Source organism: Phaethon aethereus, assembly GCF_964289735.1.
Source record: "Phaethon aethereus genome assembly, chromosome: 3".
NCBI classification, from domain to species: Eukaryota; Metazoa; Chordata; class Aves; order Phaethontiformes; family Phaethontidae; genus Phaethon; species Phaethon aethereus.
The window spans coordinates 29723543-29740246 of NC_138576.1; the positions used below are offsets into that span (position 1 = coordinate 29723543).

The 16704-nt window shown below is 39.2% G+C and overlaps 1 protein-coding gene across 1 annotated transcript in view; it reads right to left on the reverse strand.

The window, feature by feature from the left end:
* The window catches only part of KHDRBS2 (KH RNA binding domain containing, signal transduction associated 2), a gene marked incomplete at both ends in the record, with an annotated part of 384824 nt that overhangs the window by 298805 nt on the left and 69315 nt on the right, over positions 1-16704 (reverse strand). The window contains one exon of the mRNA XM_081998222.1: positions 10544-10671. Within this exon, the coding sequence (XP_081854348.1) occupies positions 10544-10671 (128 nt within the window). The remainder of the gene's footprint in view (positions 1-10543; positions 10672-16704) is intronic.

The following is a 16704-nucleotide window of genomic DNA, read 5'->3' on the forward strand; positions in this document are numbered from 1 at the left end:
CACTGCTGTAATTGCAAACAAAATCCCAGGTATCTTTGGTCTAAGTGGAGCACATCTCCGCAATCAATCATACACAATCTGTGTACCATTAACATGAAGTCATGCTCCTGATTAAAATTGTCTGTTAATGCAGGCTGAATTCCTGCCTGCTCTCAAATTTATTTTATTAAAGTGGTGTTATGAACTGTATTTTTCTTCCTCTCCCCCTGTCCCCAAATAGGAAAAATAAAAGAAGAATAGAGAGGAATGCAAGAGTTTCAGTGGCTTAGAAAACAAGAGACATGGCCAGTGTTCCCACTGGCGCCTTGTCTGTATTCACCCCGCGGCTACCAGTGACCATCTCTCCTTCTGATCTTTTTTCTTTTCTCATTTCCTACTTACGTTGTGTTTTCCAGCCTGTCAACTCCTTGGAGTAAGACCAGTTTACTTATTGAGTGTGTTGAGTACAAAGGGTTTCTGCAACTTAGTTTTGGCCTTTGAGTCCTCTGCGATATGAAATGTTAAATTATAACTATGCTAAAAGCCTACCTTGAAATATGGAAGGCAATACTGCATTTCACTATAATGCAACACAAATAAGCACAGAGTCCTTGTAAATCACAAAGCAGCCATTTAATTCCCGTTTGTAATTTTAAGGATGAGTCCAAGGTAGAAAACAGTAAAAGCTGGAGGCTGAACTATATATCTGCATGTATAAATAAAGGAAAGGTACCCTGCAAAAAATCTTTCAAAAATCGTACAATTAAAGCAGGGGAAAAAGTCCTCTAATGTTTGGAATATTTTTTGTGCCACTTGTTTTTAATTATGTCGCTGCTGTATTAATTCCATTGCTAAAGATTTATACAGCCATGGATGGTTAAATGACAGAGAGGCAAATCTCTACAATGCTGTCTGGAATACATGTTATTCGCCGCAGTCAGAACAACTTTATGAAGCAATTTCTAAAGAGGTACAGAGCAAAATTCCTCAGCGTGACAAAGAGGTTACCTAATGTTGTGGGAGCTGATTTCAACAGCAATGTTATGGAAACAAATCAATCTTTAATAAAAATGGGGAACTATTAAAATCAAGCTACTTTCTGTATTCACTCAAGCGTTCTGCAACACTGGCATAGGCCCTGGAAACACTGGAGTCACGGTTCATCCCCTGATGGAAAAGATAAGTACAGTGAGATGGATGAAAGGTCAGGACCTAAATAAGTCAGAAAAGAAAAATGTGTGTGTGATATTTTATTCATATATTTTACTGAAAGTACAGCTAAAGTAATTGTCCGAATTTGCCAAATACCTGTTGTCATTAAATGCAGGACAGAAGATTAATGGGTATTTTGGTTTTTGAGTACAGTTGGAAATACTGAAAAACTGTACTGAATAGCAGAATTACATCACTCATAAGAAAATGTTGAAAAGGTGGAATGAGGTTTTGAAGTTCGAGAGGTTTTGCCTTTTCATCTGGAATACAGGGAGATATCAAGAAAGACAAAAATAAAGATACTGCTTGTATACTTTTTCTCTATTCAAGTGTTCACATACTTGATTTCACTTTTCAGAATTAATTGGACAGTTCATACAGAAGTGATTTAAAGCAAATACCTTGGTTATAAACAGCTATTTATTTATAGCAAAGCAGTCAACAATACTGAAAAACTATAATTTGAATTTTGAAATATTTCTGCTAGTGTATTTGAAATAAAACTAATGTTCAGATGGAAAATATAGATTAATAGGAAAATTGGTATGAAGCAGAAATGAAATAGTATACAACTCAAAGATGCTTTTTCTAATATCTGAGCAGCTTAATTAGGGCCTGGTCTTTCATCACCGAATCTTTTTTATTTAGGTATATATTCAAGAGAATTTTCTGAACCTTAAGTACTAATCACTTTATTTGATTATAAAATGTAAATTTTCTGTAATAATTTTCTGTTTATCAGTGACTCCAGGAACCAGAGATTTAATGAAAGTATCAAATATTATTAAATTCCAGATTAAATACAGAACATAAACAACTTTTTGTCCCTATTATTCCTGGTGTTGTGTGGACCAAAGATTATAGGCAACAATTATACTTGAATATGAAAATTAAAATGGCCTTAATTAAAAGGGAAGTTTGAATCCCCCCTTAAATTCATAAAATAAAAAGTGATATTTTGGTACAAAGATGCACGTTCAGTTACTTCATCAAGACCTCATAGGGGTAGAAATCATTCAAGATATATGAAAAAGCATTCATTATTTAAACAACTATTCATGACATCAATTTCAGTGCAGTACACTTTATCTAAATTAATAATTTTTTGCCTTCCATTGTTCAGGCTTCTTTTTAAAGAATTCGGTTGAAAAACAGAACAAGCATAACCTTTAGACTGAGTTTGGCATCAGTCTAAATTCTAGTACCCTTCCAAGTATAAAGGCTTTTCTTGTCTTACATGGGAGAAAAAAATGCTGGTAGGGCAGGTAAAAATCCCTATTCGTAGTTAGACATTTAGCTCTGTTTCTTTTGATTAAAAATATTAGAGTTTTTTTCCTAACCTCCTGAAGCGTCTCCAGGACTGAGTGACAGATCAAATTTTCCTTTTGCCTTATGCATCAACAAGGTCCTCATTTCATTACAGCAATATAAACCACGGTTTGAAGTCCTGGTTACTCACTGCACTGACAGACCAGGTCCCATTTTCCTTAGAAATTTTATATTTTCTTGTCCATCCATCTAATGGACGTACCACTGTATCCTTTTCCTCCTTAAAAGGGAATGAAACACACAAATCACCTGGAAATGATTAATATGACAACTGCTTTGAAAGCAGAATAGCAACTGTCAGGTTTGAGAGAAACAAAACATGAAAGAAGGAGAATGCTAAATGAAAATAAAGATAATCATATTCATTGTCTGAGCCCTACATTAAAGACAGAACAAGAACAGAAAAGCTCACCCTTCACAGTGAACATCGGTGAGTTTGAATGAGTTATTTGCTTTAAGTCATGAGTTTATGAAGTATAAAACGATATAAACAAGTATTACCCAGTGCCGTGAAAAAAAAAATTGAGTTTTATTTGAACCTTTAAAATAGTATAAGATGCACTGCAATTTAAAGATTGTTTATATGTTTACTGTTTATATTTCTGACTTGTCAGACACTTTGTGTGTCTACACTTATGGAAAGCAAAAGTAATGAACAAAACAAGCCATGCCTTAAAGGCTGAAATCCAACTAAGCTGAAGCCAAGCACAAAGGGGGCAGAATTTCACCAAATTCAACATCATTTTAACTTACACTGTGCACTGGACAAGCTTGCAAACAAAAAAATTCTATATTATGTGCTACATAAAGCTAAGGTTTTAAACAAGGTGTCAAATTCTTGAACAGTAACAAATGAAAAAAAAAAAAAGGAACAAATTTGCAAGCCAAATTTACAAGCTCCTTAAGCATGTGACCACAAAACAAGAAGATGACTCTACAAAACAATGAAAGCCAAACTATTGGTTAGCAAATGGCAAAAATCTGTTCAAGCAGCTGCAGAAATTACTCACAGAGGCTTAGGTGTATGAAGCTGCTTAACTCATATACTATTTTTAAGAGCAGCACACTTGGACGAATTTATCTTACATGAGAGCAGTAAGTGATCAGTCCGAAGAGATTCTTAATACATACAGAGAAACATACACACTTGAAAATACCAACGGGCAACTGAACTGCCTCCACTCCAGATCTTCTTTTTTTTTTTTCTTTTTCTTCTTTGCTCACACACTTGTATCAGGAACTATGTCTATAATAAAGTTTGTTTTCATACTTAAGAAATAATTCATGCCAAGAGAAAAGTAATTCACCCTGATTCTCAAAAGTCTTTGCAGAAGGAACCAAAACCAAAAAAACAACAGAGGTCCAATTTGTTGGAAAAGAGCATTTTGTTTGGCAGCAGATGTCAATCAGTAGATAACTGCTTGCCAGACAATCAGCATATCCACCCATTCAGACTGGCCACCACACCCATTCCTGACCATTCTTTTAATGCAGTAATGAATTGCTCTTTTTGCCTTTTCTTTGAGTTCAATCATTTTATTTCTCTTACTCTTCCTGTCTCTTAGCTCTTTTATGTCCCTCTTCGTAATTATTTCCCCACGTAATGAAATATCACTGCACATACAGTATTTCCTTTTTGTGCATCGAACCTTCTGTCCCATCCTGCAGTCTATTTGCTCTTCACTCCACCTCAGGCATGACTAGCCCTTTTCATTCTCTCCTCATTAATGAGGGTCTTTTCTACTGATACTGTGACTGAAGTTTCTCTTTACTCATTTCTATCCAAAATCTTTACCCTGTTTTCTTTCAATTCTCTTACCAGATCTTCACCAGTACGTTACATCTTTGCCTTACTATCAATTGTTTTTTTTACTTTTGTGTTCATGCCTGTAATTAAACAGCCAAGTATACTGAAACGCAACATCAGAGATTTTGTGTTTCTGTATTAAATACTACTGAATAAAGTATACCAAGAAAGTAAGTTCTGCTCATTTTGAGGGAGAATAATATTCATAGATCTGCCACAGCTAGGAGTCTTCTGAATTACTTCAGAATTTTTTTTTTGCTTGGATATTTTTAATGTAGAATTGACACACTACAGAGTACAGTAATTAACCAGAATAATGGTTAATGGGAGAAATTTCAGAAACAAATCTCAGCTCAATCGATATATATCTTCTTGTCCTGAGAAATTTCTGCTATACTAATATAGACGGCCTCTTATACTTCTAATCTGATCTACATAACAACATATATAAGGGAAGAATACATTTTATATATGTGAGAAAAAGGAATTTTTCAAGTTATTGAGCATGTATAAACTTTATCTATTTACTTAATGAATTACATACTTGACAGAATTGAGAAATGACTGATCAAGTGCTGATAGTTGCCTTACTGCTGGTATCTGGACAGGACTTTCATTAATACAATCTCTGTGTTCAATGTGATTTGAATTATTTGTAATTCCACAGGGGACTATTTAAAAAGAATAAAATAATCACATTGACTTATGCTAAATTTATTAGAGGAAAAGTACAAAACCAGTTCTTCTCCTGTAAATGGTTATTTCATCCAAAATTTGTTTCAAATGCCCTCTAAGAAAGTTTTTAGTGGAGATTCACTCTGACGTATAACATATACAAAAGAAATATAGTACTTTGCTGTTCAAATCACCTGTGAATTGTGTTTTAATACTTCACAGAGATTAAAATGCCTTACAAGATTTTAGTTGAACAAATAAATTTAATTTCAAGAGCAGTGTCTCCAACCTGACATGTTATATACAACATAACCAGTTTAAAAAATGACTAAGGATGGGAAAGGTGAATTCAGTTGAGTCATTCATCATTCAAGGAACCGTCATGAAACAGGCAAAACAAAGAATATCAAGAATCTGGAATTTAACTTAATTTACAGTATTCATCAGCATTAGCTTAAGTTTTTTCCCCAGAAACATAGACTCTAAAGCAGGATGCTGAGAGCAGGCTGGATTATATCCCTTTTTTTTCCCAAAATGGTAGTTAAACATCCAGGAGGAAGCCAGCAGGATTTAGGAAGCTCAGCTGAAGCCAGACTGTATTTCTGAATGAGATCACTGCTGCCCATCAGCTGAGCCTTAGTGCAGGGAAGAGGCTTTATTACCCTGCATCCTCTGAAGATAGTGCCTTGCAGTTTACAACTCTGCATTATGGAAGACATTCAGAAGAATCAATCTGCTTGTCATCTTTGTTACCCCTATCAGATCCTGGTAGTTAGCAGGACATGCTTCCAGTATCTTATATTTTGATAGTTTTCATTATCTAACAAACAGGTAGAGGGAAAATTGAAAGCACCTTACAGCAGCCTTCCAGTACATGAAGGGGGCCTACAACAAAGCTGGAGAGCGACTTTTTACAAGGGCATGTAGTGATAGGACAAGGGGTAATGGCTTGAAACTGAAAGAGGGTAAATTTAGATTAGATATAAGGAAGAAATTCTTCATTCCGAGGGTGGTGAAACACTCAAACATGTTTCCCAGAGAAGTTGTGGATGCCCTGTCCCTGGAAGTGTTTAAGGCCAGGCTGGATGGGGCTTTGAGCAACCTGGTCTAGTGGAAGGTGTCCCTGCCCATGGCGGGGAGGATGGAACTAGATGATCTTTAACTCTTCCAACCCAAACCATTCTATGATTCTATGATTCTATGAAATATAATTCTGTACTTAAACTGAGATTTTGTTTTAAAACTTTCTAACTTTATGACTTGCTCTAACATCATAGCAAATTGTAATTAATTTCATTTATTATTACATAATTATATTTATATAATAAATATCCTGTCCTCTTTTATTTATAGACAAATCGTATCACTGGAAAATTATTAAACACAGTCTTTTGTTCAGAAGACATTGTATTGATTTCTGTCTCTCCCTGAAAAAAGGAGAGTTCATTATTTCCAGGTGTCACCAACTTCAATACACCTCCCAGTCGTCAGTAACTAACCTGGAAAATGTCTTCCTTCCTTAACTGTTGGTTTTTTTCTAGAATGTGCAATTTCAGTGTAATTGAAATTTCATAAAACTGGAAATTCTTTATCTTGAATGTAAACTGTCATACAGTTAAATAACTCAGCATCTTGGCTCTAAACTTGCCCATGTTATTTCAACTCCATTAGATTTAAACTAATTTACCTGTTGATAGATCAGAAGGAAAAGAAATATCCCAAACCAGATTTAACGAAATTAGAATTTAGTTTCTAGAAAGAACAACTGGAAATAAATCATTAAGTCTATATATTTGAACTGATCTGGGTTCCTTCACTTTGACCATACAATAGTGATTTTGGGAGTTAATGCGGTAGTAACTGGAACCAAAGTAACTCTTTTTTGTAATTCATATGAAGAGAAGATGCTTACTAAATATCCAAGGTTTTCCAGAAAAAAAATCATGACAGTAAGTGAAGGTATAAGTTATACTTGTTTGTGTGTTTTGACCCTAAGTCCATACAGTAACTCAGACCCTCTGAGAGCTAGGTATTGGCATGCAAATGACAAAGCTGTCCATCATGCCTCTAAATTGTGGCTTTTGTTTTTCAGCACCAAGATAATTTCAGACTTCTGTTTGCTTCTTTCTTTCTTTCTTTTTAAAAAAACACTCTTTTCCCATATTTGAGGTATTTGAAATACAACATTAAACTGATAACTTTATGAACAAGCCCTAGGTATTTTCATACAAATTTTAAATTGAACAGCTACAAAAGCTGAAAAATGGAGAAGAAACAAATAGTCTTCTGAGTATTTTTCTTAGCCTTTTCCATAGCTGGAATTCACATATCATGAAAATAAAAAAATGGCACTATGGGACAGGAAAACGGATCAACAAACACAAGACAGTTTCAGAAGAAATTTTGATAGTATTAAAAATACCTGCTGCATAGAGGAGTGTGTGTAAATGAGATGCTGTTTTTACTTGGGCTACTGAGATTTAAAATAAATAATCTCAGAAAAGATCATTGCTGAACTATCAAGTCATACCCTTATTTCTTTTTCAGATCTGTATTTTACAGAAGAGGACAGAGATCTGTATCTTTAACAAGGCTGGTAACATAAGACAACTGTTGCTATTAACAGCCTTTAATTTTATTTTCGTTATCTGCACCAACAATTTCAGAAATCAGGCCACAGACACTAGAGTAGACAATTTTATAATACTTATTCTGTAACTTCAAGAGCTGCTTAGCCACTAGAAGCTTTTTGTGTTCATCTACCTTTTGCTCAAACCTTAAAATGCTGCGTCTGACTCAACAGCTGTCACTGAAGGGATCTACTCTCACTGCAGCTTAGCCTACATAGCAGAATAAACCTTTAGGCCTTTGGAGCAATTTATATTTCTATATGTAGTTAAAATAAAAGCAAATGTCTTTAAAGGATTGATTCCATCCCTAAATAGAGAGTCAGTAAACCACTCTCTATTTTTTTTTTAAACTGGTCAGAATTTTTTTCCAAAATTTTACACTCTTGGACACTTCCTTCAGAGTTACAGAACCCTGCTCATCCAGCACTGCCCAAAAAAGCTTATCAGCAAACAATGAACAAATAATTTAAAATAATGTTCTTTCAGATATAAATGCCTCTCAGGTGAAATCATACAACAGTTCTCTTAACTGTTCATAAGTGCAAGTCTGATCAACTGCTTTTATTACCGTATTCTGCTAAATATATAATATTAGTGGGTTTTTTACCCAATTTCTACATTTTTTAGTTATTTATAAAGCAATCTCAAGCAACCACTGTGTACTGATTTTGAATATCCTGATGTATACAATTCATCAAGAAAAGATAAGTCACTAGACCACAGCAATCAACAGTTTGATCCAAATGGCAAACACAATCCTTGAAGAATGGTTATTAGATGGTAGCAGGAAACCTGCAGTTCTGTGAATAATTCCATGCCAAGCATGGAATATTGCTAGTAAATCCACCACAGAAACTTTCCAAGAGTGTATTTTGCATTACTGAATAAGTATTTCATTTCCACCACACTGATTTTTTTTGTTTCACTGCTCAAAACCTGTAGAAATGCTTTATATCTTCTAGTATTCATTAATATAACAAGCTCATTAAAGTAAATGAAGGTTAATTTCATCATATTCAGGCACTATATTGGATAGATTATTGCATTTGTCTTTTAAATAGTTTGTCTTTCATTCTACTATCTTCATCAAATAGTATTCTGAATAATTATCACATTACCGTTATAAAGTTACAGCACTATTACACTCTCATTAAGAACTTCAGGTCACCTATAGCATTTACACAAAATACCACAAATCTAGTCAAAGCACCTCAGGCTATGCAGCAAGAAAGTAATTCCCTGTAGCACTGTGTGCATTTCTACAGTCTTTACCATTTGGATGATTACATTATCTCACTTTTATATTCACTAGTCAGGAGGTAAATGTCAGCTGGAATCATTGAATCTCAATTTTTTACACCTTTCATTTTGTTTGATAGGCTTTTTACCCATTGTAATTTATTGCTCTTACTGATGAAAGTATAAAGCAAAAAGCTGAGAGTGTAATCAAGGCTAATGGTGAACCAAATACCATGTGATAATAAATCAGCAAGAAAAAAAAATATTCTACAGATAAATGGAGATGTTTATCATTTCAGTTTGAATACTATTAGAGCAACTGTTTATGTAAAACACAACACTGTACACAAAAAAAAACCCAACATTCTCTTCTTTCATGTATAATAAAATTAAAACTTCAGACAAGCAGCTGAATTTGGGGCTCTTCTGCAAGAAGAAAAAATGCTTTTTTAATCATAGTAAGTAGCAGTGAGGATAACAAAACCTAATATGAAGAACGTATGTTGCGGAAAGACATCTGAATTTTATAAATACAGACATACGTTGTCAAAGTCATAGCTTGCAGTAATCCTGCTACTTGATCTTTTAAAACTTATTACATCAGAAAAAGTCCCCCAACTCTGACATGAAGAAGCTTCAGCACACGTAAGTTGACTTTTCAGAGTTATAGAAACATTCTTCCTTTATTCTCTTAGAATACTTTTTTTAGTTAATGGGTCTTTCATTTTCCAAAAAGATGGTACATATGAAAAAAGCAACTATAAGGAAACACCTCGAAGGCCAACTGTACCCTGGGCTGCATCAAAAGCAATGTGGTCAGCAGGTCAAGGGAGGTGATTCTGCCCCTCTACTTTGCTCTGGTGAGTCCCCAACTAAGTCCTGTGTCCAGCTCTGGAGCCCTCAGCACAAGAAAGACATGGACCTGTTGGACAGCATCCAGAGGAGGCCACAAAAATGACCAGAGGGATGGAACACCTCTCCTCTGAGGACAGTGTGAGAGAGTTGAGATTATTCAGCCTGGAGAAGAGAAGGCTCCAGGGAGACCTTATTGCAGCCCTTCAGTACTTAAAGGGCGCTTATAAGAAAGATGAGGACAGACATTTTAGCAAGGCCTGTTGCAACAGGACAGGGGGTAATGGTTTTAAACTAAATGAGGGCAGATTTAGACTAGCTAGAAGGAAGACATTTTTGACAATGAGGGTGGTGAAACACTGGCACAGGTTGCCCAGAGAGGTGGTAGATGCCCCATCCCTGGAAACATTCAAGGTCAGGTTGGATGAGGCTCTGAGCAAGCTGATGCAGTTGAAGATGTCCCTCCTCATTTGCAAGGGGTTTGGACTAGCTGACCTTAAAAGGCTCCCTCCAACCCAAACTATTCTATGATTCTATGACCTCAACAGTTTGCCAAAGGACCAGCTACAAAACTTACCTGAAGTAAAATAAAATTTTCATTAACTTCAATAGCTTATCTGAAAGGCCCCAAGACAGAAGTTAGAACACATAATATGTAATAACAGGTAAATTCAGATAGGAGCTTCATTCCTAATTGTTTTGGGTTTTTTAATATCATGAAGCCTGCATACTAAGAGTCAATAAAAAATGGTTAACTCTATGACTTTTTCATCGTTCTCTTAAGAAAGACTAAAGAAGTGTTAGACTATATTTACAATACCTTTGGATATTGTTTGACAGGAATCAGTACTCTTTCTGACAGCTTTATGTTTTTGTTGCTGATAACATCAAGATATTTCTTTTCTTCATCTTCCTTTTTGCCTTCAGAACCCTGAAATTTTTCAATTTCTGAAAAATATTAAAAAAGAGAGCAATCAGTGACATGGTATTTGTCATCCTCAGAAACTTTAAACTTACACATTATAATAACAGACTCTGCACTGAACACCTGTACTGTTTGCACCCATGCGACATGTACTGTTGTCTTTGAAAAAACCTGGACCATCACCAGCGCTGAGAGACAGAGGTGGCAGTCCACAGGGCTGCCACTCAACTAATTCTTCTTTATCTGGAACTGAAGACAAACGATCTCACTGGGAGCAGGAACAGATGAGGTTTACAATTCAGTCTATCAGTCTTTTGAAGAGGATCATATCATCACAGCTTGATGCTATTTTGTAAATGTGACCTGTCAGAATTAAGTCAGATTCTAATTGCAATGGCTAACTTTCAGTAAGAGTTGTAAAAAACTGAAGAAACTTCTTGTTGTTATTGAGTTTCCATTCAAATGCTTTTGAATTATTTAAAGGTCGTACAAAGTAAAATAAGAAATAAGTTAACTCTTGCACAAAAAGATTCTTTATTAAAGAAATGCAGTAAGTAACTGTTATATACATAATAATGATGGTATGTAGAACATTTGATAGAATTTACAAAAACAACCCCAAAATATATTCAGGTTGAATAATTTTGAGTCCATTATTCCCTAAAGGTCTATGGGCAACAGATAATAACAAACAATTGAATTTATCACCCAGCAAAGAACATCCAATATGGTGCCTGAGAGCTTCCTGATAATACAGGTGCTATTGAAAAAGCTGCATTTACAGCAGTGTCATTATTGACAGCAAAGAAAATAGCAATACTTATAATGGGTTAATTATAACTGAAATACAGCTGAAAAGGGACAGATGTGGAAATGAGAAACATACAGTTTCAAACCCCAGAAAGCAAGCATGGAGAAGAGTAACAAAGTGACAGCAATCTGTAACACATTATACACGTTTCTTTGACTTACAACAAGCATAAGGAAAAATACAGGTAAGACAACAACCCATGTCATAATTTGTTAATAAATGTTTATGCTGCCAATTCTAGATCAAATATTTTATTTATAGTCTGCACCAGCAGACAGATCTCGAATGCCACTGTTAGAAGCTCTTTTAAAAACTCTCAGAGGAGAGTTTTTACACCTAAAAGAACTCAGATGGGATAGGTCTTCCCTAATTTACGATTAAAAATGGCACGTGACAAGGAGCCAATCCCGGCGGAGGACTCGCAGCACTTGGAGCCAAACTTTTGGATGTGGTCTCCAAAAGCCTTGTGATGTCACCAGAGAGTCATTGTGAGCCCCGTGACATCAATCCTTTTGGGGCCTGGGGCCACCCTGAAGGGCCACAGTGCTGTCCTCATCTGTCCGGGATAGACGTCTGCAGGTGGGGGAGAAAGACCCCCATCCTGCGGGCTCCCTTCTGAGGGCACAGACAGGATCTGCCAGACAGGGACAGCGGCAGGGCCCGGGGCGCTGATCCTGACCTGCCGCACCCCCACACCCGGGCTGCAGTTGCTCAGAGGCCAGGAACCGCTTTCCTGCCCTCCCAGTTCATGCCGGCAGGTGTCAGAGAGGTCAGTCACCACCCTGCCCTGAGAGCAGGAACAGGCAAAGATGGCCCTGGTGTCACCCGCCTGCCCCGGCATGGTCCCTGGTTGTTTGTGGCAGCACAAGCACAGCCCCGAGACACAGCGGGCAACTCTTCAGCGCTTGACTTCCACGGCTTTGCTGCTTCCTGCAGGTTGCATCTCCAGGGCAGCTCATGAGCTTTATATCTGGTTTGCTTGCAGTGCGAGATGGCCTTGGAGGAGGACTTGGCAGAAGGCAGCACCTCTTCCCCGGCTGCCAGCACCAGCCAGCTGCCCCAGTCCACGCCACCGGATGCTTCTGAGGACCTAACATGCCCCATCTGCTGGGACACCATTAACGAAGAAGCTTCCTTGAGCTGGTGCAGCCACCTCTTCTGTTTTCCCTGCATATTGGAGTGGTCCAGCACAAGAGCTGTGTGCCCGATCTGCCAGGAGCATTTCCAGTACATCTACCGCAAGGTGGGAGCCAGTTACTACGTGTACCACCTTGTGCAGTACAACAGCTCCGCCAGCCATGCCCAAGGAGGGACATCTCGGCCCCACGCTGCAGGAAGGAGGCGGCGCCGCTCCTCAGGCCACCAGCACCGCAGGTCTCCCAGCACAGACCATGGCGGGGGCCACGCCAGGGCTCCAGCGACGGGCCGACGCAGGTCCTCCAGGCGGCACCACAATGGCCACAGCAGCGCACAGCACGCCCAGGGCTACAACCCCTCCAGCAGCAGGAGACGGCAGCAGAGCAGGGCTCAGGACACAGCTCGTGACACTGCTCATGATGAGGGCCGAGCTCCAAGGCCCGAATGGCATGTTCCAGCCTCCTCGGGGAGGAGCGAGCACCGTCAGCGGGGAGGCCGGCCTTGCTCCAGGGAACGGCATGTGACGAGGAGCCGATTCCGGCAGAGGCCCCGCTGTCCTTGGCGCCAAACACAGCAGGAGCAGCCAAGGCGGAGCAGTCGCAACGAGGGGCGAGCTCTAAGCCCCGAAGAGAGGGTCCCAGCTTATGCCAGGAGAAGGGAGCGCCGTCACAGGCGAGGCCAGGTTTCCTCCAGGGAACGGCAGGCGACAAGGAGCCGATCCCTGCGGAGGTCTCGCAGCCCCGCTGGGCGCAGGGCCTTGTAGCACACCCTGCCGAGAAGGGTCCTACTGTATGCCCTGCTGCTAGTGTCGGAAATTATACCACTTTACACCAAAACTGATCCTATGAACAATTGCAAAAATCATGTCAAATCCAGCTACTAAGCTTGGGGTCAAGGTTCTTTTCTCCCCTATAAAGCACATCTGAAAATCTAAAGGCACTCTTGCAAGGCCTTTTAGGGTTATGACGACAACAGGACAGAAACTTGGGTGCTGCTGTTCTCATACCATTCTGTGTTACACTTGTCTGTAAAAAGTGGTACTGAACATTTCGTATGGGCGTGCCTTTTCTCCTCATCTTGCAATTTCCACACTATGATCAAATGAAGATTTTATCGCTTTCTCTCCTTTCTGCCCCAGTATCAACGACCCTAGCGCCTTACCAGAAAACCTCTTGTCCTTCCACATCACCTCTTTTCTCACATTTAACCCCACATATCCCCCAGAACAACTTTTCCTGTTCTTTATCACTCTTCTCACTAAACGGCAGTGGTAAGTGAAGTCAATTTTCAATTGCTCTACCGCAAAGAGACTGCCCGTATTGCCGGTCCAAATTTAATGGCTGGTAGCAAGCCTTTGAAAAGCTGATTTTCTTCTCCTTCTTCCTCAGACACTTTAAAAGTAACCCCCTGTGGAATAATTGCTGGGGGGCAACTTAGAAATTAAACTTATATTCACGCTCTAAGAACAGCATTGAAACAGGGTGGAATGTAGCTAATATACAATGAGTCTGTACCATGGCAATTCCCCAAGCAACCCTAGATGTTGGCAACATCAGGGGAACTTGGTGTGCCAACTCTGGGAGAAACTGCATGGAGGATGGAGCAGAGTGGAAACGTCATGGCCACGGTCTGTGAACAAGGGAATCTAAAGGCACACAATGTACATTAATAAGCTGCACATTCGATGCCCTGGGTCAACAGTCTGTCAAATTTTGATGAAATGCTGTACTCTGAGTGAACTTTGCTTATTATAATATCATTACAATACCAAAACGCACGCCCCTCTCAAAAGTTACCCACCTCCCAAGGTGCGACCACCCCTCAATGAGCTTACGCACTGAATTTTTCCTAGTCTGTGCCTTTAAATGTGAAGCAAGAGAATTTTGGACCAATCCTGATAAAGTTATGTATGACTAGAGTCACTCAAGCTCCACCTGCAAAGTAAAACACTATAAAATAGTTTGAGAAGTGCTGGATGTCAGGGAAGATACCATCGTTCCTGATCTTTAGGATCTGCCGACAGGCTGACCCTCTCTTTGCCCTCATTGGGATGCCTTTCAGTAAGATTCGAACACTCGGCTATCCCGAGTGAATCCCCGGGAACTTTAGGAATCTCTATAGAGTTGCTTTATTATTCCACACATGTATAACCTGGCCGTAGTTAATCTATTGCTCATGCTTTGCAGACAGTGAATTTATCAACGGCAATCCAAAAGAATTTGTGCATCTGTTGCTTCAATAAATCGCACTATTGATTGACTCAGCCGAGTGTGTTGTCCCTGAATGCGACCGTACCTTTGAGCGTGGCCGTGTCAATTCAGGAGGTGTCCGGCTGAGCAGGTAGTGTGATGTTAGTAGCGCACCCAGACCCGTGATAGTCCAACAGAGGTGTTGGGCACGACCAGACTACTAACACTGACTTTGGGCATCACTCAGAACGTAAGCTCAGCCGCCCCTAGTCCCTCTGATATCTGAGGATCGACTGAAATGCAAGGGGGTTTAGTTTCTGCCAAATTGCTCTGCCTCTTAAGGCAACACCCCTCCCCCCCAAGCCTTGATAGAGAAATTTGCCCGTGCTGTGCTCTGTACAGAGCCTCCCCTGTCGTGCCCTCAGTGGGAATACATGCTACAGGCTCTTCAGACCACGTCCAGAGGCTACCAAAGTCACTGAAAAACCATGGCGTACCAAGGACATTACTACTTTCAGGTGAGACTGCTGGGAAGAGGCGCTTTCTCAAAAGACAGAGGTGCCACACTAATTACCAGACCAAGGCAAACTGTATTAGATTTTTACATTTCGCTATAGTAGCCCTCTATTCTGTACGCTCCTCGTGTCACTCCATGACCAGGATCAGGAGTAGGACGCTGCCATGAAGGAATGCAGATCAGGATCCAGCTGAAGACTTGCTGGCTCATGGCACTGATGTGCACCATGTTGCATTAGTTATAAATTGGGACCTGCCAACCAACTGGGCAAACTATGGCCACAGATAACGCACACTACGAAGACATAACCTTTGGAGTTTAAAGCCACATGCTTGTTTCTGTGAATGCAACCATCCCACATTTTGTGGTTACTGAAAGCCACAGTCAGCGTAAGATTTTGGGAACAATGGGAAAAGGAGGCCCATAGTCAGCAGCATTCTCCTAGCAAGGACAAACACAAGGAACCTAACAGTACTTTTTCAACAACTCTGATCTTCGGCGAAACAAGAAATGAAAGTACTGCTCGAGAAGAAACTTCACCACACGTTTTCCAGTTGCTTTTGCTCTGCGCTAACTAGATTAAAGCAGGGAGACAGAGCTATCCAATTACCTCCTACAGTACCTGTCAATCCCCAAGAACACTTCATTTTCGCCTTTCATTGGTAACACAGTTCTCTTGCACTTGCTTCTGTATAATATACATGTATCTCATCCCTCTTAATTCGAAGAGGACATGCATATCACAGTCACATAAAAAAGGTCAGCGCTGGAGAAATGTCAGAGACTGAAGGCATTTATAACATCTTTTTAGAGATATTCTTCCCTATGAAAATTGATCTTCAGCTCTCTCCACACGTGGAGCTGTAAAATTCTGGAAATACTGTAAGCCCATTTACTTTTTTTGGGGGGGGGGGGAAATACCTTTTTTTCCTTCTCTTCAGTGATTTAGCATAAAATGGAATAGCTGAGTGAGTAGCTCTTTCTTTTTTGGAACTACCTGCGTTCCTCTTACACTGCCAATAAAATGTTGTTAATTATAGTTCACTTCAAAGTACTTGACACCTATTACAAAACTTCTGTCACGAATATAGTTTTTCTATTAAAATTAGGCATCTCACAGTAAAAACATCTTTTTGTTACACTAACAGTCATGTCAAAACTCATAAAAAAATAATTTTCTTCTTGTCAGCCTGTCCAACTTACCAAAAAATGAAATCTACACATCCCTTTATGCTGTCAACATTTGCCTCCCACTTAAAGGAATTTGGTTAGCCTACCTTGCACCTTACCTACCTGTCTTTTCCCATTCTTTTGTTTGCAGTACTGTCATTACTACAGAAAAGAAATGTGAGCTGCTTTTATAAGGTCAGGACTTTTTAAAGAATGATAAGTTTCCATTAAT